At 32.3% G+C, this 25,981-nt stretch overlaps 1 protein-coding gene across 1 annotated transcript in view; it reads right to left on the bottom strand.

Annotated features, from left to right (window-relative positions):
- Positions 1–25,981, bottom strand: part of LOC143077966 (E3 ubiquitin-protein ligase rnf213-alpha-like) — a 127,388-nt gene that overhangs the window by 29,599 nt on the left and 71,808 nt on the right. Inside the window, exons 41-65 of the mRNA XM_076253014.1 lie at positions 25,777–25,909; positions 25,145–25,252; positions 24,618–24,703; positions 23,442–23,630; positions 22,719–22,854; positions 21,403–21,597; positions 17,123–17,259; positions 15,628–15,835; positions 14,657–15,008; positions 13,382–13,526; positions 12,808–13,124; positions 11,857–12,029; positions 10,969–11,196; positions 9,886–10,094; positions 9,217–9,310; positions 8,643–8,743; positions 7,618–7,815; positions 6,921–7,169; positions 6,292–6,409; positions 5,313–5,587; positions 3,261–3,381; positions 2,802–2,918; positions 1,985–2,092; positions 1,093–1,146; positions 583–780 (exon numbers count right to left, since the gene is read on the bottom strand). Of these exons, the coding sequence (XP_076109129.1) occupies positions 583–780; positions 1,093–1,146; positions 1,985–2,092; positions 2,802–2,918; positions 3,261–3,381; positions 5,313–5,587; positions 6,292–6,409; positions 6,921–7,169; positions 7,618–7,815; positions 8,643–8,743; positions 9,217–9,310; positions 9,886–10,094; positions 10,969–11,196; positions 11,857–12,029; positions 12,808–13,124; positions 13,382–13,526; positions 14,657–15,008; positions 15,628–15,835; positions 17,123–17,259; positions 21,403–21,597; positions 22,719–22,854; positions 23,442–23,630; positions 24,618–24,703; positions 25,145–25,252; positions 25,777–25,909 (4,249 nt within the window). The remainder of the gene's footprint in view (positions 1–582; positions 781–1,092; positions 1,147–1,984; positions 2,093–2,801; positions 2,919–3,260; positions 3,382–5,312; positions 5,588–6,291; positions 6,410–6,920; positions 7,170–7,617; positions 7,816–8,642; positions 8,744–9,216; positions 9,311–9,885; positions 10,095–10,968; positions 11,197–11,856; positions 12,030–12,807; positions 13,125–13,381; positions 13,527–14,656; positions 15,009–15,627; positions 15,836–17,122; positions 17,260–21,402; positions 21,598–22,718; positions 22,855–23,441; positions 23,631–24,617; positions 24,704–25,144; positions 25,253–25,776; positions 25,910–25,981) is intronic.

The following is a 25,981-nucleotide window of genomic DNA, read 5'->3' as shown; positions in this document are numbered from 1 at the left end:
TAAGGGCCAACCCGTCGTAAAATCTCAATATATTCAAGCCCCCCATTAATTATTTCTTAATTGTTCAATCAAATCCCATATGAATTTCAAACAAGAGGCTCTCAAGAGCCTGAATTGCTCACTTTGATTTTTTGGCATTTATCTTTTATTAAAGAGTTTAAGTGTCCAATTTCATTGTAGTATGTTTTTTTGGTGTAATGTATATTAATAAGTGTTTGAAAATGCAGTTTTTTGTCATACTTTCTTCAAAAGCAAGTTAAAAAATTTGTTAGGTTTTCAAAAGGTGATTAACTGAAGCTGACTCTAACTGCTTTTGTTTTTTAGATATAAGCCAAAAACTGCATTTTACCCCTATGTTCTATTTTTAGCCATAGCGACCATGTTTTTTGATGAAACAGAAAATAAAACACAAAATTTATTTTAGATACCCAAAGGATCATTCAGCTTAAGTTTAGTTGGAATTGGTTCAGTAGTTTCAGAGGAGAAGATGTTTGAAATAGTTTACACCAGACGGACGACGACGGACACCTAGTGATGGCTAGAGCTCAGTGTTCCTTCAGAATGGTGAAGTAAAAAGCTTACCATCATGAGTTCTGGGTTGTTGGCAATGTTTATCAGGGGAGATAACCATGTTTGTTTTTCAGGTATTCCTCTGAACAGAACCATGCAATGCAGCAACAGACAGCACAATCCTTGCTGCCCAAGATCTAAAGCAGGAGAAATGTTTTTGTCAGCATCATGCCTCCATATACTATTTGTCAGTAGATCCCTGATGAGTTCCTATTAAATATCAATAACACATTACCTAACTAAAAAATAAAAGAAACATAGGATAGATCTACAAGAGAACAAGTCCAAAGTATGCAGAATTTACAATAACTGTATTTCACTTCAGTGTGACCTCAACAATATCTGTCAGGGTATGGTGAACTTAAAAACCATATAAAAAAAATCCTGGTGATAAATTAAAGGAAAATAAGTTAAAAATGAGAGCTGGTAAATCTTTTTACTTTTAACAGACATATTTTATTAAATGGATCTTGAAAACCAGAGGAAAAGAAAGTGTCGTTACTATATATCAGTTTTTCTCACCTTGTTTTGTATCTTATTACAATTCATTAAGGTCCTCTGCAAAAACTGCTTAACCTAGAAATATATGATATAAACATAGAACCAATACAGGTTTTGTTGTACTGATATACCACTGTCTTAGGTTAGGGGAGGGTTCGAACCTTCAAACAAGTTTAATCCACTACTTTCTGTATGTGCCTGCCAAAAGTCAGGAGCCTGTAATTCAGTTGTTTTTTGTTGCTGTACATGTATAACATATTTGTTTTTCCTTCATTATTTTATACAAAAATTAGGCTATTAGTTTTCTCGTTTAAGCTGTTTGTCATCTGACATTCAGGGCCTTTTATAACTGACTATGAGATAGGGGCTTTGCTTATCGTTGAAGGCCATATATATGGTGACATATAGTTGTTAATTTCTGTGTCATTTGGTATGTTGTTGAGAGTTGTCTCATTGGCAATCAAACCACATTTTTTTATGTAGACCTTGCAAGGATCCACTACCAATCATAATTAGTGAGAACTCACATGACAAATAACAAAATACTTTTTACAAGAAGACATTGAACCATGAAACAACGATATACAGAAACTAATAGCATAACACAACGTTAACTGTATCCAAGATATGAAGCATTTACGTCGTCTTATCTCTAAATGCAAAGCCATATACATATAGATTATGGTGTTGCCTGATTATAATTCCTTTGTGGCACATTTTGTGACTTTCAACACAGGCAAGACAACAAGAAAAAAGCTAAAAGATGTCATATGAATGGCAATTTATTCTTCATATTATTATTATATACTGATTAATTATTCATTGAATAAATTATCGTGTATTTAAATCAGGTGCTGCCTCACTTTAATACAACCAACATCTCCTTTTACTCATCTAAATTTAAACAACCTACTTTCTGTGAGAATTGCTGTTGTGCCTCCTCATACAAGAAGTTCATAGTGAATTCTCTATAGACAACTAACAAGAATCGAGTTTCTGTTTTCCATTTGTTCTTCTTAGTCTACAATCAAAACATCAAAATATTCCTCACTTAAAATAATAAAATTTAAACAATTTCCACAAATGTCATATAAGCAGTTATTCAGCAAAAACTGTTTAGCTTTCCAGAGCACCTAATGTTCAACCAAGTTTTCCATTTTTCTTTTGGCATCAGAACTCTTTGTCTTCCATTTTTTTATCTTCTTTCCTTCTTGGCCACTTGTACCCTTTTGTTCTTTATTATTATATTTGAATTACATGTGTTTTAACTTCAAAGGTCAGCCTGATATACATTGTCAGCCATGGCTTACAGTTAAAAGAAATACCTAACCAGGGGAAATGATGAAGATATTGTCATGGTATAATGACTCTTGAGGTGGGGAAAAGGAGAAGTGCTTCTGAATACCTAGTACATTTATTAACCCCTCCCTTAGCTGTACAAGTGGAGTTATCCATAAGCTACAATGTAAGTTGGTAGAACTATCGCTTACTTTTAAAAGGGTCAGGTTCAAACCCTAGCTGGTATAGTAATGAATTTTTGCTTTGCTCATTGTTGAAGGCTGTACAGTGACCTATAGTTGTTAATGTCTGCATCATTTTGGTCTTTTGTGGATAGTTGTCTCATTGGCAATCATACCACATCTTCTTTTTTTATATTTGGAAGGCAAATCATGCTCTCCAGTTACAAAAGCATGAAAATATTACTGCTATAATTAAAAAATATTCCAAACCTGTAATAAATTGACAAGCGTTTTATTATCCTCATTTAAAGCTGCCTGAACAAATGCTTCTCTCATTTGTGTGTAGCCTTCTCCACAAACTATAAATCTGTCATGACATTCTTCTTTCTAGAATAAAAATCATAAACAACCTTAGCCTTAAACAAATGGTTTTCTAGATTGTTCTCCCTTTAGCTCTAATCCAAAGACATTTGTATCATTTGAATAAGAATTTTTATAAGTAAAATCAGAAGTTCTTTATAAACTTTGGCTTTACTTGGCAAATAGTTTTAAAAAAAATCAGATACAGTATATTCATTATTTTTTTCCAGTAAGGCAGAAAACTTATCTTAAGCAGGCTCTAGGGTACAAATATTTCAGCAAAAATTTAAACATATTTTTTAATGATAATATAAGATTTATTTCAGTTTTTATTTGATCATCTTACTGCAAAGAAGGAATAAAATTGACCTTATTGCCCTGAAGTTCTGGTAGATTTATCCATCTTTTCATTGCCATATCACATTCATTACGTATAGTCTGGTAACAGTCAGTGCCATAACATCTACATAGGTACTTTATAAAGTAACGTCTGAAAAAGAATAAAGAAACAACAAGGTTGATATGATCAACGAAGAAATGCTGTTGTCACTAACCCAAGAATGGCTTATACCACTATAATACTTTTAAACCAAACAGTATGTTCAGTCATGCAGAATAGTATTCCTACAGCTCGATATTTTTCATTCTATTTTGTGTGTTGGGTTGCTGTGTCATTGACATATATCCCTACAGCTGCAGAGATATGGATAGCAACACAAAAGTAAGAACGTAAAGGTTATGCTTGTTGTCAGGTCTAATATGTTTTATGAAGGGCTGGTTAGGAAACTATCAATTATTTATACCAAAATTTTAAGAGTGAAACAGAAATCTAACAAGTGAAACTGCGAGCTACTGCTCACTGATGATACCCCCGCCGCAAGTGGATAATATTAATAGTGTAAAAATATGCAAGTGTTCGGTAAACAGGAAATTGTCAAGTGATGAATCTGAAAACGCATCACACGGTATAGCTGACTTATATAAATCCTGAAACCAAATTTCAGAAATCCTTGTATTGTAGTTCCTGAGAAAAATGTGACGAAAATTTTCAACTTGGCTATCATGTGTAAAATCATACAAGTGTTCGGTAAACAGGAAGTTGTCGAGTGATGAATCTGAAAACGCATCACACGGTATAGCTGACTTATATAAATCCTGAAACCAAATTTCAGAAATCCTTGTATTGTAGTTGCTGAGAAAAATGTGACGAAAATTTTCAACTTGGCTATCATGTGTAAAATCATACAAGTGTTCGGTAAACAGGAAGTTGTCAAGTGATGAATCTGAAAACGCATCACACGGTATGGCTAACATATATAAATGTTGATACCAAATTACAGAAAGGGTGGATGTGTAGTTCCTGAGAAAAATGTGACGAAAATTTTCAACTTGGCTATCATGTGTAAAATCATACAAGTGTTCGGTAAACAGGAAGTTGTCAAGTGATGAATCTGAAAACGCATCACACGGTATGGCTAACATATATAAATGTTGATACCAAATTACAGAAAGGGTGGATGTGTAGTTCCTGAGAAAAATGTGACGAAAATTTTCAACTTGGCTATCATGTGTAAAATCATACAAGTGTTCGGTAAACAGGAAGTTGTCAAGTGATGAATCTGAAAACGCATCACACGGTATGGCTAACATATATAAATGTTGATACCAAATTACAGAAAGGGTGGATGTGTAGTTCCTGAGAAAAATGTGACGAAAGTTTCATGGGACGGACTGACTGACGGACTGACTGACGGACTGACAGACAGAGGTAAAACAGTATACCCCCCCTTTTTTAAAGCGGGGGGTATAATAAAAATATACTTATATAGCTTCATAACAAGAATGAGTCCAAAGTACACAGATGCCCCACTTGCACTATCATTTTGCATGTTCAATGGACCGCGAAATTGGATAAAAAATATAATTAGGCATTAAAATTAGAAAGATAATATCATAGGGAACATGTGTACTAAGTTTCAAGTTGATTAGACTTCAACTTCATCAAAAACTACCTTGACCAAAAACTTTAACCTGAAACATGCACTTTCATTTTCTATGTTCAGTGGACCGTGAAATTGGGGTCAAAAGTTTAATTTGGCTTAAAAATTAGAAAGATCATATCATAAGGAGCATGTGTACTAAGTTTCAAGTTGATTGGACTTCAACTTCATCAAAAACTACCTTGACCAAAAACTTTAACCTGAAGCGGGACAGACGGACGAACGAACAGACGGACAGACGAACGGACGCACAGACCAGAAAACATAATGCCCCTCTACTATCGTAGGTGGGGCATAAAAACAGATATTCAATTCCAGTTTTGTCTGTGTAACTGTTCTATGTTTGCTTCAAAGAAAAATTTCAAGAAAAACTTAAAATAATTTGAAGACAGGCTGTTTGATTTCTTAGTATTATTCCTACCTAGGCCAATTTGATCCACACTCTTCACACAATTTTCCTACTGCCTCAAAAAGTCGTTTCTGTTTTGTGTTTAACTTGGCAGTCTTTTCTATGAATGATTTATACATTAAATTAGCTGCCACACTTAGAGAAAATCTGGTTTGAGATAAGTGTTCCATATTTTCTAGCAAATGATCAGCATCTAATTGTATCTTTTTACATGAATTCCTCAACATTTCTGTTGCTGCTTGAATAAGTTCTTTGTTTTCTTCTGAGTAACGTTGATGACAAGAATCCTAAATAAAATTGTGAGAAATATTTAGAACAACAGAACTACAGTAATTTTCACTGGATAAAAAGATATTTTTCCGAGAATTGTTGGCCTATGAGGCTGTTCGGCCAATGGAAGATTTTTTTTTTTTTAAATCAGGACAGAAATATTTATATGGATGAATTAACAAATTGTAAATTGAGAATGTTTAGCATGTATTTATTGTTGTAATTGCTGAACAATCAGTAAAAATGCAAGAATTAAATTTGATAATTTAGGAAAAAGCGCAAACAAATTAAATGCTTTTCAAATATTACTGTAGAAACACTAATTTTCGTGGGTTTAAAAATTTCGTGTTTTTGTGTCTTAATAAGATCTCATGGGGATTTAATTTCGTGGATTTCAATAAATGGAAGTGATATTATATAAATGTTAAATTCGTGGGGTTTTAATTTCGTGGATATATTCTTTCCACGAAATAAATGAAATTAAATCCCTGATGAAAATTTCTGCTTCAATAGTAACTGTCAGAAACAGGTAAATGTTAATGCCGCATCCAGTCAAGTTTTTATTTTCTGCAGACAATAAAAGGATTGAAAAAGCTTGTACCATGTCCAAAATCTACTTTTCCTTGTCATTTTTCAAAGATTTATAATTTCTCATTGAAAATGAAAAAGGATATCATAGTGATTTTTTTTTAAATTTCTCCATCAAACCATGTAAACTTACTTCCATACACTGTAGAACCAGATGGCACAGACTGTGAGATTGATCACTGGTAGTAGGATCAATCAATCTTAAAGCTCTTCTGAAATAATTCTCCAAGTGCTGGTGAACCTCTAGACCACTGTTAAAAAAGAACAATATTTAACTAATGATGTCTAGTGAATGATCAATATTGAAATTAAGGAGTAGGTAAAAGTGTTTTTGACTCAAAAGGTGAACTATTGTACAAAAAATTGAATTGAAATGAAAAAAGAGGATATAATAATAAAAAAAAAAAATAAACACACTCACCAAACAAAAGAAAAGTAGGGAACAATTGATAGGTGCTAAGTTGAGAAACTTATCTGAGACATTGCTGATATAAACCTTTGATAAATTTTATAAAAATCTGGCAAGAATTGTACATGTTAGAGCACTTACAAGACTGAACAAAGCGACTTCAAGCATTTCTATTTCCCCTGCAAACCATAGGGCAGGGGACAATATAAACTTTTAAGTTTTACAGTATGCTAGCAAAATATTGAATAAGAATAGGCACATTTAAGAAAATTCCGGAACAGATGAGTGTACAGATATTAATTAGCCTGTCATAACAATAATTCTATATCTAGATTATAAAATATCTTCAGTACCTCGTTTGCATCAAATGTTGTAATAGAAATGATCGGACAACTGGAGTAGAATCAATACAATCATCGAAAATTGTCAGCTGCTTTGTAACCTCTTGACCTTTCTTTGTTTGTACCGTAATGTAGGACAGTAGTTTGTTTACTATGTCATTAGATGGTGGAGTTCCTTCAGCAAAGCATAACTGGGAAATAACTTCCATAAAGAAATTGTTACATCGTCTTCTGAAATCCTGGTATGCTAGAACATGTTCACTAGAAAAAAAGGAGAAATTTAAATATTAAGCACATATTATATAAAAGTACTGACAATTAATGATAAAATTCAAGGAAAAAAAGTGAGAAAAATAACAATTTTTCAACATCTACTTCAAATATGTGTGAAAAAACAATAATATAGATTTTCATTTTTATCAAATTCCATAACTACATCAGTGCATTTACAATTCTTAAACTTCTACAATTTAGGTTTATACAAATTATTGCTGAATTCATGTTCCTGTTTTGTGTTTAATTCTGCATACTAGCACTATCAACTTTTCTTTTTCTGCAGTTTTCTGGTATTTTTTTTTTGTAACAATTACAATCATGTCAATTACAGGTAAACATGGTATCACACATTTCCTCCAAATTATATTATTCATTTAGAGTAAAATTATTTAGTTTGTTACTAAGTATTCTGTTGACTCAATTATGACTTTACCTCTGATCAGCTTCTACAGGCTGAAAGTCTTTCATAAATGGCTGATCACACGTCGGACATGTCACATCTGGCGATATTATGGTCTCATTAAAACATCTTCTACATATAGTGTGATTACATGGCAGTGTAACTGGGGGACTTGGTTGTGTCTCTTGTGTTCCTGTATATGGCTCCTCACAATGGGCACACTTCTGCTGTCTATGGATTACAATTAAGGGAATTTAAATCATGCAAATTTAAATCATGCAATTAAAATTGTGAACGGAAATGGGGAATGTGTCAAAGAGACAACAACCTGACCTATGAGCAGACAACACCTGAAGGAAACCAATGGGTCTTCAATGCAGGGAGAAACTCCCTCGCAAGCTATTCTGACAGCAAATTGCAATTTGCATGGTTTAGTTAATATCAATTAATATCACTTGTAGCTAAATGGGGAAATGTACTGATTAAGCTGAAACACTTTTTTCTAATCAAAAAGTAAAAATATGGTGTATTAATTTGTTACTTACACTATCTACCACATGCACTTGAAAATTAAACTTAAAACCAAATATCATGTTCATTGCTGTTCATCATCTCAAAGTTCTAATGATCATAAAATTATACTATATATTACATGTTTTATGCAGTGAACACACATTCCCTTTGAAATCCTCCCAACTGATTCCCTCTGCATATGAAAATTAAACAGTTTAGGTTCTACTGACTGTGATGTTTGGGACATTACCCACATCTTCTTTCACTTACCAATTGCAGAATTCTATATACATAGCTTTGTTTTGAAAGATGGTTAAACTAAAACAGTTTACACAGAATTGGTACAATCTTTTGTAACTTTACTGAAAAATTACTTAGATCTATATACTGTTCAGAAAAATACAGATATATCCTCATACATTTACATAGCAGGATTTGAACAACTTTAACAGAAATCTTCAGTGAAGTTTTGGAATGTTGGTTAAAAACTTTAGCAGGAGTTGATGAAACTTATGCAAAGAGAATTTAGGAATGACTCAACTCACCCAAAAATTTTGGAGCTAACTTCTTTGTTGCAGGACTTTAGGAACTTCTCTACCTTTTCTAGGGATTCTAAGGTTTTCATATCAGCTTTTGTCCTCAGCATCTACAACATACACTATGCTAAATTCAAGGTTATCAAAGTTAAAGTTAAGTGAACAGTATATTTAAAGTTTGAAACTGATTAAAAGAAAGATTTTGATATCTGATCTAAGATTCTTATTTTAACTTAGAGACAAACAACCTTTAAAATAAAAGTACTAGGTCAAAAACTCACTATAACTTTTCTTGAGATAATGTTCAACTTCTTTTTATTTCTACATACTGTAATTTGGAAATTATTGTGTGCATTTATTATTGCAATTTTGTCAATTAGACTAAAATGTGATTTTAATTTTTGCGATATTGTTAAAAAAATCTTGTTAAATTTACATACAAAATTTCAAAATGCCAGTTCAAATTATTGTGATTATAATCCTGTTGCATTTTTCGCAATAATTAAAACATCGCAATAATTTCGGAATTTAACAGTACATTAGACATTTTAAAGTAAATTAATATGTATCTATAACAACTTACAACCCAGAGTGGCATGCATCTCTTTACTTCAGAATCATCTGTGCAGACATGTTCTATAAATAACTTCAGCACTATAGCTCTGGTCCATAGATGTCTAGAAACAACAAAATGAGGAGAGTTGGTTGAATTTAACTGTGTCTAAAGTCAACACGAGGTTTAACAATTATAAAACTTACAATGTCCACAATTTCTCTCTGATTTGTTATAAAAATGGTTGAAAGAAGGAATAATTGCTGTGAATTTTTAATTGAACTAAAAAAAAAAAAATCATTTATGAGGGGGGTAATGGGTATACCTTTATGATTAAAAGTTCTAGTCAAATGACATTATTTGTAATTTTTGGTGCATGCCGATAAAATGTATGTTTTCTTTTAGACAATAAGAAAATGGATTGATTTTGACGAATCACATTCATTTTTTTCCCCAAAAATGACAGTAACAATAATATTATTTGAGACCTCTGAGAAATCACATTAAGGATGGTTTGACGATTCACGGTAAAATTTTAACTAATTTGACGCTAACGGTAGCTGAAAATGACAATTGACTCCTGACAATGAAGTGCATTACTACCCTCATTTATCAGCATGAAGAACAGAAATAAATAGGCAATATAATAGAAGCAGCCACAACACTCCAAAGACTTCCATTCAATCTAACTTGTATTACCTTGCTGTCAGAATAGCTTGTGTACATCTGAGAGAAAAGTCATGCCCCTGTTCATTTTCTCTGAAGAATCCAAAGATCCTCTCCACTACTGGTCTGTAATCACACAGGACTCTGATCCACTGTTTCCTACTGCTTGGTTTGTTCAAGGCATCCTTTGAAGGGGGCTCAAGATTCTTCAGAAGTAGATGCAAGCCCATTAAATCTAGTGTCTGAAAAAATGACATAACAAGAATTTGTCCCCAGTACACAGATACCCCATCAACACTATCATTTTCAATGTTCAGTGGACTGTGAAAATGGGGTAAAATATTTGGCATTAAAATTAGAAAGGTCATGTCAAAGGGTAAGTTTTTCAACCAAAATCTTTAATCAAAACTTTAACCTGAAGCGTGACCAACAGACAAACAGACAGATGAACGAACAAACAGCCAAACAAACAGACAGACAGACATACAGACCAGAAAACATAATGCCCATAAAAATGGGGCATAAAAATATCTTAATTATATTAAAACATATTTTTCAACCATCATCAAAGGTCAATTACTCTAATAAGGAGTTGATAGACGATTTTGACCATGTTGACCTATTTTTAGAACTTGTATTGTTGATCATCTTAAAGTTTCTTTGTATCTATTATAGTTTTCAAGTTAGTAGGCAAAAAATCCTATAAGAAGTTGATCATCTGACAGTTTTGACATGTATGGACAATTGGTAGAGCTCAACATCCTGAATATTTTTGTTGTTGTCAGATTTTCTCATTTATAATGGTTTTCAAAATAATAGACAAAACTTGCATTTTAACCCCCTATGTTCTTTTTTAAGCCATGTTGGCCATCTCTGTTGGCAGGCCAGGTCATCATACATATTTATTAAACTAAATACCCCAATGATGATTGTAGCCAAGTAGTTCCAGAGGAGAAGAGTTCTGTAAAAGTTAACAACAGACAAAGGAGGCCTGAAGTCCTGAGAAAAGCTCACTAAAGGGCCAGGTGAGTTCAAAAAGTGCATCTATAGGAAACATAAAGCAATGAATATATGTGCCCTCTATGAACTTATTGTGCCAAAAAATATATATCTTACAATTTCATCAGCAGTAACAAGATACATCATTTCCTGTTCTGCATTATCTTGAAATTTTGCAACTTTTTCACAGCATTCTGGCCAAACATGGACAATGTCTGAGAAATTTCTGAAGCGAGCTTTGTGGTGGTGAAAAGCAGCATGGCAACCAACAAGTGCTGGAAATAAACGTCCAACTTCTCCTTGGATGATCTGTGTACATCCAACCATAATGTTCTCACAGATGTTCTAAATAGAAATGTTTATAGATATAGGAAGATGTGGTGTGAGTGCCAATGAGATAACTCTCCATTCAAATAACAATTTATAAAAGTAAACCATTAGAGGTCAATGAACGGCCTTAAACATGGAGCCTTGGCTCACACCAAACAACAAGCTATAAAGGGCCCCAAAATTATATTAGAACATATTATCAACACTTTTTATAACATCAATGCAAGAAAATAAATTAATATTTATGAAATTCAAAGAACTTCTCGAAAAAACAATTGTGAGTATTAAATGACTAGATTTGGAGATCTTCAATGTTTTTAATTTTCCATGTGTGTACATTGAACATACTGAAAATATATTATTGATATTGAACAAATATGACATCACATGCAGTTATGTAATTTAATACATGTATTTTCATCAACTTAGATTATTTTTTTACTCAGGTATTAAAAATCAATCATTGAGTGATGGATTTCTCCTAAAAAAAATTAAAGGTCCAGCGAATTAGCTACACAGAGAACAATAGCTAATTGTATTTATTTAATGGGACAACAGAACAGACAAAAGTTTAAAGACCTTGACTAAGAGCAGATTACTCTGTGGAAAACTTTCATATGGTCCATAATAATTATTTCAAGATAAACACAACTTTTTCTACTTTATAGATCTTACCAATTGTTCTGATTCTGATCTAACCGGATAAGCCATGTGTACAAAATCTTTGATATAACAACAAATGACTCCTTGAATGCTGGTTCCTTCGATCTGAGACAAAATTTTACCCAGTGGAGTTGATTCTAATCTACTAGCTGTTTTCATCACCAGCTCAAGTAAGCCATGGTTTTCTGAAAGTGAATATTAAATTGTATATTCTGCAGTAACAAACATTTTGGTAGATGTATCAGATTTTTTAATTTTTTTCCAATCTCTTTCAAATTACTAATATAATGCAATGTCAGCATATTTAACAAAAGTCTTGACAAACATGATTTACTTTATAAAGTTTCAATAAATTGACTACCTAATTTCACAATCTAACTTTAATGCAGACATTCTTAAGATTGAATAGGGTATCGATATATGGTCATCCCTTGGAATTCACCCCTTAAACTTGCAGAAATTTTTAAAGAGTACGGATGTTAACAATCCATGCTAAGAGAACAAAACCCAAAAACTGTAGATTCTTTTATTTTCATGTGTATCAATTTTCGAGGATTGAGTAAAATTGTAATTCCTGGATATTTAATTTCATGGTTTAGCCACAGTCTATATGTATAGCTACAAAGACACCTATAGAAAATGTGTATCTAATTGCAGATTTAAACTCTTGGTTCACCTTTATCCACAAAGTCCACCAAAATTGGCACTAATTCTAATGAATCCACAGTATGTCTTTAACTTTTTTTAATCTCAATGATAATAACTATACATCTGATTTAAATAATTATATGATTTACACCAGCAACACAACTGGTGCCACCTAGCAGACCAGGAGCAGCTTACACTTTAGTAGCAAAAGAGTTCACCGCCAGCTTTTATTAGAATTCATGTTGGTAAATATTTACTTTTGTTGTATGTTAGATATCTTTAATTTTTTCACATGTTCCATCTTGCAATACATACCATGGCTACCTGGTTCTTCAAAAGTGGTCTTCATAATTTCGTCAATCTGATTATAAATCAGCCATGAGAATGGCATTCCCGCCAAAAATCCTCCTCCCTCGTACGCTGTACCCTGCACAACATGTTCACCCATCGAGTGTGTGTAATGTAACTGTGTTACTTGTGGACAATTTAGAATGTTTAGCCATACAAATCTCTGCCAATGATGAGCTTGCTCACTGATAACAATATTCATATTGCAGTTCTTGTCAATAAAAGCAATAATGCCAGCTAGTAAACTTGCTAACTTCTCTTCTAAGCACTGAATAGCTGCTCTCCTATAATAAGAATAGCCAACACAATGAATTTCATTGTCTTCAATTTAAAATCATGGCAGAAAATCTTTGAATTTTTTTTTTTTTTAATTATCAGAATCTGAGGAACTTATAACTGTCCACTTATCTAAAATAATTACCCCCCTCCCCCCCTCATTTTTTTCTCATTGCTGAAATTCATAAAGGGACATTAATTGCTTTGGTTCCAATTTGCTAATTAGTTTCAGCGTTTTTTGGGGGCAAATGAGCTAAAAACATACCTAAAAGTTCCTGCACTGTTGATATGATCCGGGTTTGATGCCTCTGTAGACAACCATTCTTTATGTAGCTCACTCTCCTGATCTTCTTTCTCTTTTAGTAAACATTGCAATTGGACTGCTATCCCACTCAAAAATGTCTTTCCTTCTATAATCAGATATAAATGACTTCTGTTTAATAAAAATGAATAAGGAGCTGGATGTGACAGCACTTGTTAAAATGTCACTGAGTGCTGCCAAATTTCTTAATCTAAAGACCGTTCAAAATAAGATAACTGAAAAACAAAATACGAACAATCTGAACGCATCAAATTATACTTGTAAATGAAACTCTGAATAACTATGGCATAACAAGATGTGTTTTGAGTTATTGCTCACTAATTATACCCTTGCTGTCCTATCTTAATATTTTGTAAGCAAGAAACTTGGTGAGTGATGGTGTAAAAATTCATCAAACTGTTTAGCATGCTTATATCAATTTTTATACCAAATTTCCACAAATCTCTGATCCCCAGTTCCTGAGAAAAATTCCTTCTTCTCCAAATAACCAAAAAATATATTCTTGAGCTAAATTAATATCTTAGAACCTGATTTTATACTACACTCGTTCTATTTGAGCAGTCAAAATGCGTTGACTGTATATTTCTATGTCATATACAAGCACTGGACCGATGTCACTTTTCCTCATGAATATTTAAATAGAAGTTGCCGAAACTATATTTAATTATTCATACGACCTCTTCAACCTGTTCTTGTTTATAATGTATCCATCGACTCAAACTTGTTTCTTTTACAATTTTCAAAAAAAACATATTGCTCTTGATAATATGTTTTGTTTGAAACCTATAAATCATTATATCTTATGCTTATTGTTGATAGTTTAGTCCATCCTCAAACGAATTCGTTTACCATTGATTGTAGGCTGCAACAGGTAATGTACATTTCATTGTGTTGTATATTTCTCCGCCTGAGGCCTTTTTAAAGGGGGATGTTTCCCAATATTTAAATCAAATAAATAATATTAACACGTTAAATAAACAATTGCAAATGTTTTTTGTAGATTGCAGTATAAAGACAATAATAGTGCATTGACTTGACATATCAACGATATAAGGATTTGGCGCGAAACGTGGAAATAGCTCAGCAGAGCCTCCCATTTCCCCGTTTCTAAGCCTAATCCTTATATCATTGAAATGTCAAGTCAACGAACTATTATTGTCTATATATTTTTAGTGATTACCTAGCTATAATAACATAGAAAACTTATTGAATTCTTACCCTCTTCATGGTTGTTCTGAATTAAATTAAGGACCATTTTAATTCTTTCAGTTGTTCTTGGTGAATCTTTCTCTGGATCTTTAACCATAGAGAGAGCTGTATGAGCACAGTTCATACTCAATGACAGAATGTCTATTTGTTGTTCTCTTTGTGAGGTTTCTTGTTGAGAATCTACATCCATATCTGGTTCTCCATCTTTTTCTGCATCAACCTCCATGTCTTCAGTTGGCTTCTTTTCTTTATATGCATCAAAGAAAGCACTAACTGGTTTATGGTACATCTCAACAATGGAAGGCATTTTATTAGGAAGAGGTCGTAAATCATCAATATGCAAGGAATGCCATAAACCACACTAAAATAAATAAGTATGAATACAGATGTCGCAATCAAGGTATGTGTTCTGTGCTTATAAATTAGAAAAAAAATAATACTTTGTATATTCTGCTTTTTTTACCTAATATCATATTAAGGCTGCTCTCTTCTTATTTTAAAAATAAAACAATTCAAATGAACAAGTATAGAGGTACTGCATGGTAATACATAATCCCAAAATGTATACCAAATAACAAATTAATATCTTCAAGGACAAAGACAGACGGACAGATAGACATATTTCTTTGAATAGATTTTAAAATTTACTTTTATACTTAGCTTAAAGATGAAGACTCAAGCTATGTAAAATATTTACATGTAGTGTACCAACTTGTTTTTTACTGACAAAAAATATATGGACGTCAAAGTTCTACTGAATTGTTGGTTTGATGTCTCACTGACGAATATCAATATTTCCTTTTATTCCTTAAATTTTTGTTTGCCATGCCATCATACGAATGGTACAGATGAAGAATAGAAATCAAGGCACTGTTTAATTGATTTGGGTTTTGTAATCTAATTCAAGAGATTTTGTGTCATGCATAAATATATCTTACCCAATTCATTTTATTAAAAGTGAAACTAGTGAAAAAATGTACCTGAAAGCCAGTAAAATTACTTCCAGCTACTCTTGGTAGTTGTATAATCAAGACAACATGAATATTTCCAGAATGTTTTTCAGATATTTGTTGCAGCTCCCCCTGTATACTGTATCTAGCACAAGCTACTAAATCAGCATTCTGGTCACCACAGTCACACTGGACAATAAGTAAGTTGTCACTGGTCATTTTCTTTTCTAATGAAAATCTGAAATATAATATAACCAGTATAAAATTTAAAAAAAATATGATATCACATAGCAGACAAGTTGTAATACTGTGGATTCAATTTCTATTCTTGGAATACCAATTTTGGTGATTATTTGGGTATAGCTGAGCCATGAATTTAAAGGTTTTATAAAAAACAAAGGTGTAGGGGCAATAAGGCCCTTATTTGGCCCAAAAATTACTACAAATTTTAAAGTTATCATATATATTCTTAAATTACTGAAAACTTGTCTAAGGTATAAGGCACTAAGAAAAACAAAACAAATTTAAAATCGAACAAGTTGCCATGACAACAAATCATAACCTAATTTGCATATTTTGTTAAATTTCGTGATTTTCCTTGTTTTTTCATCAAATTTTAAGTATATTTTAAACTGAAAAAGTATGTGCGCACCCAAGAAACAACTTTATATTTGGTGAGATAATGCCAATAGTTATAATAAAGCTTTTGTCAAATTATTTTGTTGTTTCTCGGCTGCGCAGGATGTTTCCACAACGGAAATAAAGTCAGAAAACTGCATAAATTCTGTATTTTTCATCGTTTTTGTGAAAATAGTACATATTATGACGTAATTGTGACGTCATCAGATAAAAATCATAATGTTTTTCATTTATATTTCTTGACCCTTTACATTTCTAAACATTATGTGCCAATTTGAAATAGTCATCAAACATTTCATTTTCTTGGGCCAAAACTAGGCCTTAATGCCCCTACTCCTTTGCAGACTTCTTCAAAACCACAAATCAAATATCCATGAAAATAAATGAATCCACGGAAGTCCAAAATCTTGGGAACTTCTCTCATCATTTAACTCTCTCAAGAACCATCATTATTATCTGTGGCTCTTTTTACCAAAAAATCTCAAAATTAAAATTGATTGCAAGTCATTAACAAATATTTTTTTCTACTTGGGAGGATTTTTTGTAAAGATATTCAATCATGTTTCTTGTAAATTTTATCCAAATCTAACCAGAATCATATTTCAAAAGAGTTTTAAGTCTATTATTTTCAAATTTTAAAGTTAGGAAGGGGCATTACTCCGACAAAAATTCTAAAAAAAGAAATTTGCTTTAGTTTATATTTAGCTACTTTATTATCAGAGTTCAACAAATCCTTTTAATTATAATGCAGACAGACAAACTTGAGGTACATAGCCCAACAATATCTTAATCTTTATTAAAATTAGGAATATAATACAATAATATCTGATCAAACTGTGATACCTTATTCACAAAAAAAATGATGATCTCTGCTTTAATTTGTTACCTTATTTGCCTACAAAATTGTTGTTCAGTATCAAACGACTGTAGAGTTAATAATGTCATGTTCTGTCTCTGTATGGGTAAAACTTGACATAAATCTTCCAAATCTGGTGTCGACAGTAACTTGGAATGTGTTGTCACCTATAAAAATAATTTTCAATTATAAATGTTGGTACAAACTGATATTTCATAAATATGTCATCACATAGTCCGACAAAAAACCTATTACATAGATAAATCTCTTGCTTTTAACCCTTTCTATGCTACACAAAACTAGAGACTCTAAAGAGCCTGTGTCAGTCTATGTGCATATTAAACAAAGGACACATATGGATTCATTACAAAATTGTGTTTTGGTGATGGTGATGTGTTTGTAGATCTTACTTTACTGAACATTCTTGCTACTGACAGTTATCTCTATCTATAATGAACTTGGCCCAGTATTTACAGAAGAAAATATTTTGTAAAAATTTACAAAATATATGAAAATTGTTAAAAAATTAGTAAGGGTTCCGCGGAACCCAGTGTCTCGCCTACTCTTTCTGTTAAACGCAGGCTCAATAAAAATGAATAAATAAATCAATAAAATATTCCTGTTGATACTATCTTTAGATTGTAAGAAGCTTCTGTCTAAGTTTGGTAAAAATCCAGGATAGTTTATGAATCTAATAAATGTATAAAAACTTTAATTGCAGACTGAATGTAATGTTAACTGGAAGAAAACAAAATTTCCTTCTAGATACTAGCTTTTGATCATAAACAGGCTTCTGTCCAAGTTTGGTACAAATCCAAAATAGTATAAGAACGTTATTAAAATTTTAAAAAGTTTTACCACAGAGTGAATGTGTTGTTTCCTGGCAGAAAATCTAAGTCCATTTAAAAGTAAAATACGGAAAAATGGATTTATTTTTTTACAAAATTTACTTCTGGATAATATCTTATGATCATAAACAGCCTTCTGTCCAAGTTTGGTACCAACCCAGGATAGTTTAAGAAAGTTATTAAAATTTTAAAACTTTAACCACAGATCTAGAGTGAATGTAATATTTCCCGGCAGAAAAACGAAGTTTATAAGTAAAATACGGAAAAAATGGAATTTTATTTTTACAAATTTACTTCTGGATACTATCTTATGATCATAAACAAGCTCCTGTCCAAGTTTGGTAGAAATCCAGGACAGTTTAAGAAAGTCATTAAAATTTCAAAAACTTTAACCACAGAGTGAATATTTGTGGACGCTGCCAACGCTGACGATGACGACACTGACGACGACGGAGTGTAGGATGGCTTAGTCTCGCTTTTTCGACTAAAGTCGAAGGCTCCACAAAAATGACTATAAAGGGCAATAACTCCTTCAGGGGTCAACTGATCATTTTGATCATGTTGACTTATTTGTAGATCTTACTTTGCTGAACATTATTGCTGTTACAGTTTATCTCTATCTATTATAATATTCAAGATAATAACCAAAAACGGAAAAATTTCCTTAAAATTACCAATTCAGGGGCAGCAACCAATAACGGGTTGTCCGATTCATCTGAAAATTTCAAGGCAGATAGATCTTGACCTGATTAACAATTTTATTCCATATCAGATTTGCTCTAAATGCTTTGGTTTCAGAGTTATAAGCCAAAATCTACATTTTACCCCTATGTTCTATTTTTAGCCATGGCAGCCATCTTGGTTAGTTGGCCGGGTCACCGGACACATTTTTAACTAGATACCCCAATGATGATTGTGGCCAAGTTTGGTTAAATTTGGCCCAGTAGTTTCAGAGGAGAAGATTTTTGTAAAAGTTAAAGACGACGGACGACTGACGCCAAGTGATGAGAAAAGCTCACTTGGCCCTTTGGGGCAGGTGAGCTAAAAATAGAAAAATGGCTGCTGTTGCATTTTTTTGTGTTCATTCGTTGGAACAGTATATTCCTTTTCAGATTGCTGTATCTTTTTTATTATAAGAGATACAGACAAAGATAGTGCATGAAAAATGTTCTGGAGAGCATGAACTGTTATGTTAAGCAATTATTTCAGTAAATTTTTTATCAGGCTACCTACATTTTTAGGTAATTAACAGGTAAAAGGTGTAATTTATTGTATTTGTGTGGAATTATGAATAACAAGAGGCTGTCACAACGACAGCAATCCGGATTTATTAATATTTATTTGTGTCCTGGCAATATCACAAGAACCATCACTGATGAATGGTGAAAGTGAAAATCGTCAATATCAAATTTGACCTCCATTTTGTCATCAGTATCAACATCTTAAAATTTGAAAAGCTTAGATTGAATGGTTCATGAGTAAATGCAACAATGTGAATGGAAACGCCATTTCACAATCTTTGAAGAACCATAACTCCTGAACGGTAAAAGTCAAAATCGTCATTATTGAACTTGACCTCTAATTTGCCATCAGTAACAACATATAAAATTTCAAAAGCTTTTGTTGAATGGTTCATGAGAAAATGCACGGACACGACTGGAAACACCATTTTTCAATCTTTCAAGAACCATAACTCCTGAACGGTAAAAGTCAAAATCGTCATTATTGAACTTGACCTCCATTTTGTCATCAGTAACAACATATTAAAATTTGGGAAGCTTTGGTAAAACAGTTCATGCGTAAATGCACGGACACGACTGGAAACACCATTTTTCAATCTTTCAAGAACCATAACTCCTGAACGGTAAAAGTCAAAATCGTCATTATTGAACTTGACCTCCATTTTGTCATCAGTAACAACATATTAAAATTTGGGAAGCTTAGGTAGAACAGTTCATGCGTAAATGCACGGACACGACTGGAAACTCCATTTTTCAATCTTTCAAGAACCATAACTCCTGAACGGTAAAAGTCAAAATCGTCATTATTGAACTTGACCTCACTTTTGTCATCAGTAACAACATATTAAAATTTGGGAAGCTTAGGTAGAACAGTTCATGCGTAAATGCACGGACATGACTGGAAACTCCATTTTTCAATCTTTCAAGAACCATAACTCCTGAACGGTAAAAGTCAAAATCGCCATTATTGAACTTGACCTTCATTTAGTTGTCAGTAACAACATATTAAAATTTTAAAAGCTTTGATTGAACGGTTCATGAGTTAATGCACGGACAACATTTGATTCCCACCCACCGCCCGCCGACCGACCGCCCGACCGACCGCCCGCCCGACCGACCGCCCGCCCGCTGTACATCCCCAAATCAATATAACCGACATTTTTGTCACAAAAATCCGGTTAAAAACGACTTTTAATGTTCATTTATTTTGTTGTTTTATCTGCAATATAATAAAGAACACACCAGTTGCTCGATTTCATAGCGTATTGCACCATATACAACGTATAATGTTTTTGTGGCGCAAATAAGTGGCTCCGTCCTCAAAATTTTTAGTCAACCTCAGGCCTTTATCAAACATACTGTAAATTCAGAAATTATTGTGAGGTTTTTACTATTGCGAAAAATGCTACAGAGTTGTAAACGCAATAATTTAAACTTGCATTTTGAAGTAATTTATATGAATTAAACAGGATATTTCTCAAAATTGTAAAAATTAAAATCGCATTTAAGTCTAAAATGACATAATCGCAATAATAAATGCATGCAATGATTTCTGAATTTACAGTACTCTGTTCACTCAATGCAAGAAAACTGTTTACAGATGCAAGGTTTTAGATATAAGAAGATGTGGTATAAGTGCCAATGAGACAACTCTACATCCAGGTCATAATTTGTAAAAGTAAACCATTTTAGGTGTAATACCACCAAATCATGATACGTCACATCCGGTTGTATAAGAAAGTAGGTCGAAAAAAAATATTCCCTTAAATTTGACAGTTGTAAGTAATTAATCCTACATTTTATTGCAGTAAAACCATTTCTGTGTCATAAACATATGTCTTGGGTATTTCAAAACACCATTATTTTTTATTTGGGATATCTATAGAAAATTTTGTAATCTTGAGGTTACATGCTGACACAGATAAAATAAGGTGAGAAATTTGATTGGTTAACTTCCAATGATGGTTACTTTCCTATATGCAATGAAATGTTATGTGAAATTTTTTCTATAGAACTGGACCGGATAAAACTTTACTCATGCCAAGTATTTCTTTATTTGAAACAAAGATAAATTCTGCACATATTTTTGAAAAGTGCAAATTTAACACAGACTAATAGGGGAAAATCAATAGGGGTATTACACCTATAGGACGGAGTACAGTCAAAGTATGGTCTTCAACTCAGAGCCTTGTAGACTTTTTAGCTATTAAGTCATACAAACCTGGGCAAACAGATTTATTTTTTTCTCTTCTATGACTTGGTGACATAAGTACTGTAAGAGGCTATCATGTTGTTGATGTTTAAAGTAAATCTGCATCATCTCCTCATTCTTGTCTCGGAGTTTGGTTGACTTTAACCTCATCACAGCATCTGGAGCTGCACACCAAAGGAGTGTGGTCTTTGCATCGTGTAAAATCTATAGAAGAAAGTCATTTCTGGATTTAAAACCTGTGTTGCTGACACCTTGATCTACAGATTTATCAACAGCGAAGACTAGAATATAATTCATGACAAAGATCTGTTTTTTATGAAATGCCACCTAACAGTTTTAAAAAATGTATAAAAATAAATTTGAAAAAAAAACATTGTTTAGGGGCAATTACCCTTATGGGAGTCCCAACGATTTCAAATATATTGAAATTTAAGAAATAATTGATGCAATTTTATACTTTATTGTAGTTTTAACATGGGTAGGCATTATATTTGTGATTTTTTTTGCCTGAGCGATATAATGCCTACACATGTTAAAACTACAATAAAGTATAGCTTGCATCAATTATTTCGATTCTGAATAGGACAAATAAGGTAATTTCTATGTCTGATAAGTATAAGTGTTAAAGCGTTTGTGTAGGCTCTTCCATGAACCTCCCTTTTTTGTTTGTAAAGAAGCAAACAGCTGGCACTGTGATTTTTCAGAGGGAGGAGTTTGAACAGCCAGCATGAACAGTTGTCGTATCTAGGTCAAATATGTCAATTTCAGAATGCAACACATTACAGTCATAATAAATGAATAAGTAAAATCATGTGCACAGTTTAAGAGTTTGAAAGTTTTTTAAAGTTAAGGAAATATATTAAGTGCATGATAATTTGATAAAATTCATTATTCTGAAGAAGTCAATAGACGCACGTGCAAACAAATTTTATTGGATTTAGAGCATGAGTTTATTCACAAAGCGAAAGAAGCACATCATATTAGAATTTTTTATATCCTGTCCTGCTGATCATTTTCAATTTTTAGTGTCTATTTGTTTATCCTAACAATACTTTTAATGGTTTTCATAACAATTGGCAAAATAAATTGTTAAAATTGTTTTTTTTGTTTGCAATAACGCTAAGATCTTCATATATTTTTCAGTCAGATGTTCTCTTTCTAAAGTGGTTTCCAAATAATAGACAAAAAACTTTCATTCTATCCCTAGGTTCAATTTTTAGCCCTGTCTGCAATGTTGGTTGGTGGGCTACCCAAATGAAAGTTGTGACCAAGTTTGGCTCCATTTTTTATTGCATCAACTCATATTATGAATATATGCAACAAACCTCTTGACATATACTTTGTTCAATTTCATCATAAGGGCATTTTTTGTCTTCAAACAACTGCATGATAATAGCCGCACATGTGTCTGCATGGTAACCCATAAAAACTTCACCAATGCTTCTCTCTTTCCTTCTTTCCCTGAGAACAAATCTTTCAATATGCATATGATTAATAGTTTCTAATCAAAGTGTATTTGAAAAAGAAACAGTGATTTTGAAATTCACAACTTTTTAAGATTCTTACACTAAAAAAGCTTTCAGAGATTTAGAGCTTGTCATACTGTATTTAGGGCTGAAATTCATATACATGTAAGTTTCTTTGTTGACCTCTAAATGTGTTTTGGTTCCTTTTGTCATTTGGGTTGCTGTTTCAAAGATGTATAACCAATATTGCCTTCTATTCATATTCAAAATACTTAATATATGGGGGTTGATGGGTTTAACAGAATAGAAAATTATATAGTGAATTGGCCAATACTGCAGAAAAATTCATAGAAAAATAGAGAAAAGAGAACAAAAGGCCAAAGAAGTAAATAGAGAAAAATGGGGTGCTGAAGTATAAAGAATACCGAATGTTGGGTAATAAATATAGGGAAAATGATCGTGCAAATTAACAAAACAGAAATGAAAGATTCCAGATCCATTCCTTCTTACATGTAGGACTCTTAATTAATTATAACATTTCTTGAACGATTGTCTTTTCCTTATAATCAAATTAAACATTACCTCTGCATTAAATGAAAAGGCATTTCCACATGGCAGAAATCTTTGACCCAATCTTCCAGTTTGTTAGCCAACTCAAGTTGTGCCTGAGATAACATTGTACTCAAGGAGAGCACATGTTTCTCTAGACGGTTGATCAGAGGTATTGGGAATTTCTTGTATACTATCTCTTTCTCTGCTACAACTATCAATCTGTATAAAGATATGTATTATATTTACTTTTTCAGTACTTTTCTTTGTGTATCATGTGACTGGTAAAATACTTTTAGATCGTTACTTTGTGTCTTTTAAGTCTTTATGATGTTTTTCTTTCTTTTTTTTTTGGTTCTTTGTGTCAATCTGATAAGACAAGTCTGTTTCCTTAGATTTTTATATATTGTTCTTTAACGTTGTGCATTTTAAAACACCACTTTTCCAGGTCAGGGGGAATGTTGTTTGTTACTATATAGCATACTTATTTTTTGGTTTGTTGTTTTGCACATAAATGATTTTCTTGTTTGAACTTTTTTACATTTGTCATGGAGGGGCCTCAAAAGTTTTCTATGTGGTATGAGTTTTGCTCATTGTTTGAAGGCTGTACAGTGACCTATCAGTTGCTAACCTCTGCATCATATGGTCACTGGTGGAAATTTGTCTCATTGGCAAATTTGACACTTATTGTGGATTAATTAATATTCTTTGGATAACAATTTTCAAGGCTTTTATCATCATATGGTCACTGGTGGAAATTTGTCTCATTGGCAAATTTGAGACTTATTGTGGATTAATTAATATTCTTTGGATAACAATTTTCAAGGCTTTTGCAGTTACAAGCAAACCATGAATTTCAAATGTACAGCCAATTACAAATTTTTTTAAAGGTTTGTATGCAAACTTTGCGATACAACATCTAATATCCACTAAGTTTTTCGAAATCCACAAAAATAGGTACAACCTAGTAGTATTACTATTTCAAAGGTACTTCTGTTCTATCTTATTTCTTCTTTTAAAAGATAAATGAAATTAAAAGTTGCTATACTCCAAGCATTTTGAACCGTGGTCTTTTTTTTGTCTTTATTTACCTGAACATGGATAAGATAATTGCCACTGGATGTTAAGCAACCAAAAATCAATCAATTGTTTACATAATATTTTTTTTTATATTTTTTTTGTTAATATTAGTGGACCAATAATAAATACCTAAATTCTTCATGGACTTTACATTTGACTCGGTGACTTCCAAGTCCAAGGTCAACATATCTTTGTCCCCCATAATACACATAATACTAAAATTATTAAGAAAATTATAGTGAGTCTACCGGACTTTGATGACACAATAGATAGACATTTTACTTTACTGAATCTGATGTGAAATGTATAATACTGTCAGATCTTTTTTTTTATCCGTGAAACACTGGTATAGTCAATGGCCAATAAAACATGCTAATGGCAAACAATATATTTCCATACTCTGAACAAAATTTCGGACAAAAAAAATATTCAAATTTACACTTAGCTGCCACATCATTCTAAATTAAAAGATTCTGGTCACTAAAGTGAACTTTTCAATAGCATCATCACAGAAAAAATTATTCAGAAACTTGTTATTATTGTATTTGTCAGGTATTGCCTAATTGGATAAACTTAAATTTCAATATAAATCTAGTTAAATTAAGGATCTTTCTTCAAGACCCTTTTCATAAACATTCCCCTTTACTTGTACTTACCTGATTCAGTGCATCATACAGACTTTCATACAAGTTTTCTAGATTCAGTAAAATGACAGTACTCCCTGTTTCCATGCAGACTTTTATGCGATTGATGTTTCTACACACCTACAAAAAAATACATAGCATGTATTCAATAAATATAGAATGTGTTTATGGGAGGAGAATCATGGACACAGATGATGCTCCCTCTTGCATATAATATCATTTAAAAGTGACTAAACTAGAGAAATGTAAAAGTCATGTCACTCAATGGAGTAAGAGCAATAAGGCCCTTATTTGGCCAAAAGTATTACTGCAAATTTAAAAGTTATCAAACACATTCTTAAATTTGCCTAAACTAGACTTATATACATAGTATTCAGAAAATAAAAACAAATTTCACATTGAACAAGTTACCATGGCAATAAACCATGACAAAATTTGCATATGTTGTAAAAAAAAATCTTGATTTTCCTTGTTTTTCATATTTTAAGTAAAATTTAATGTTAGATTGGAAAAGTATGTACACGCCCAAGAAACAACTTTATATTTGGTGAGATTAAGTCAATAGTTGTTTCAAAGCTTCTTTTTAATTATTTTGTATTTCTCAGCTGTGCACGATGTTTTCACAACGGTAATAAGTCACCTACCTGTGTGTATTCTTGGTCACTGGGGAAACTACTTCCAAAAATCACCTGAGCATTATGCATCATTAGTACTTTTTGTTGTAAAATAGCTAAGTCTCCATAATTTTCTGTTAACAGCAACAGGTATCTAGTCTCTCTGTAAAAAGAAAATCTTTTTTAAAAACATTTTTTTTCTGATTTTAAATTGCATGTAAGCAACCCTCTGCAT

This window comes from Mytilus galloprovincialis, chromosome 1, assembly GCF_965363235.1.
Source record: "Mytilus galloprovincialis chromosome 1, xbMytGall1.hap1.1, whole genome shotgun sequence".
NCBI classification, from domain to species: Eukaryota; Metazoa; Mollusca; class Bivalvia; order Mytilida; family Mytilidae; genus Mytilus; species Mytilus galloprovincialis.
The sequence above is the reverse complement of the archived record's forward strand: the minus strand, read 5'-3'. Positions and strand labels throughout refer to the sequence as shown.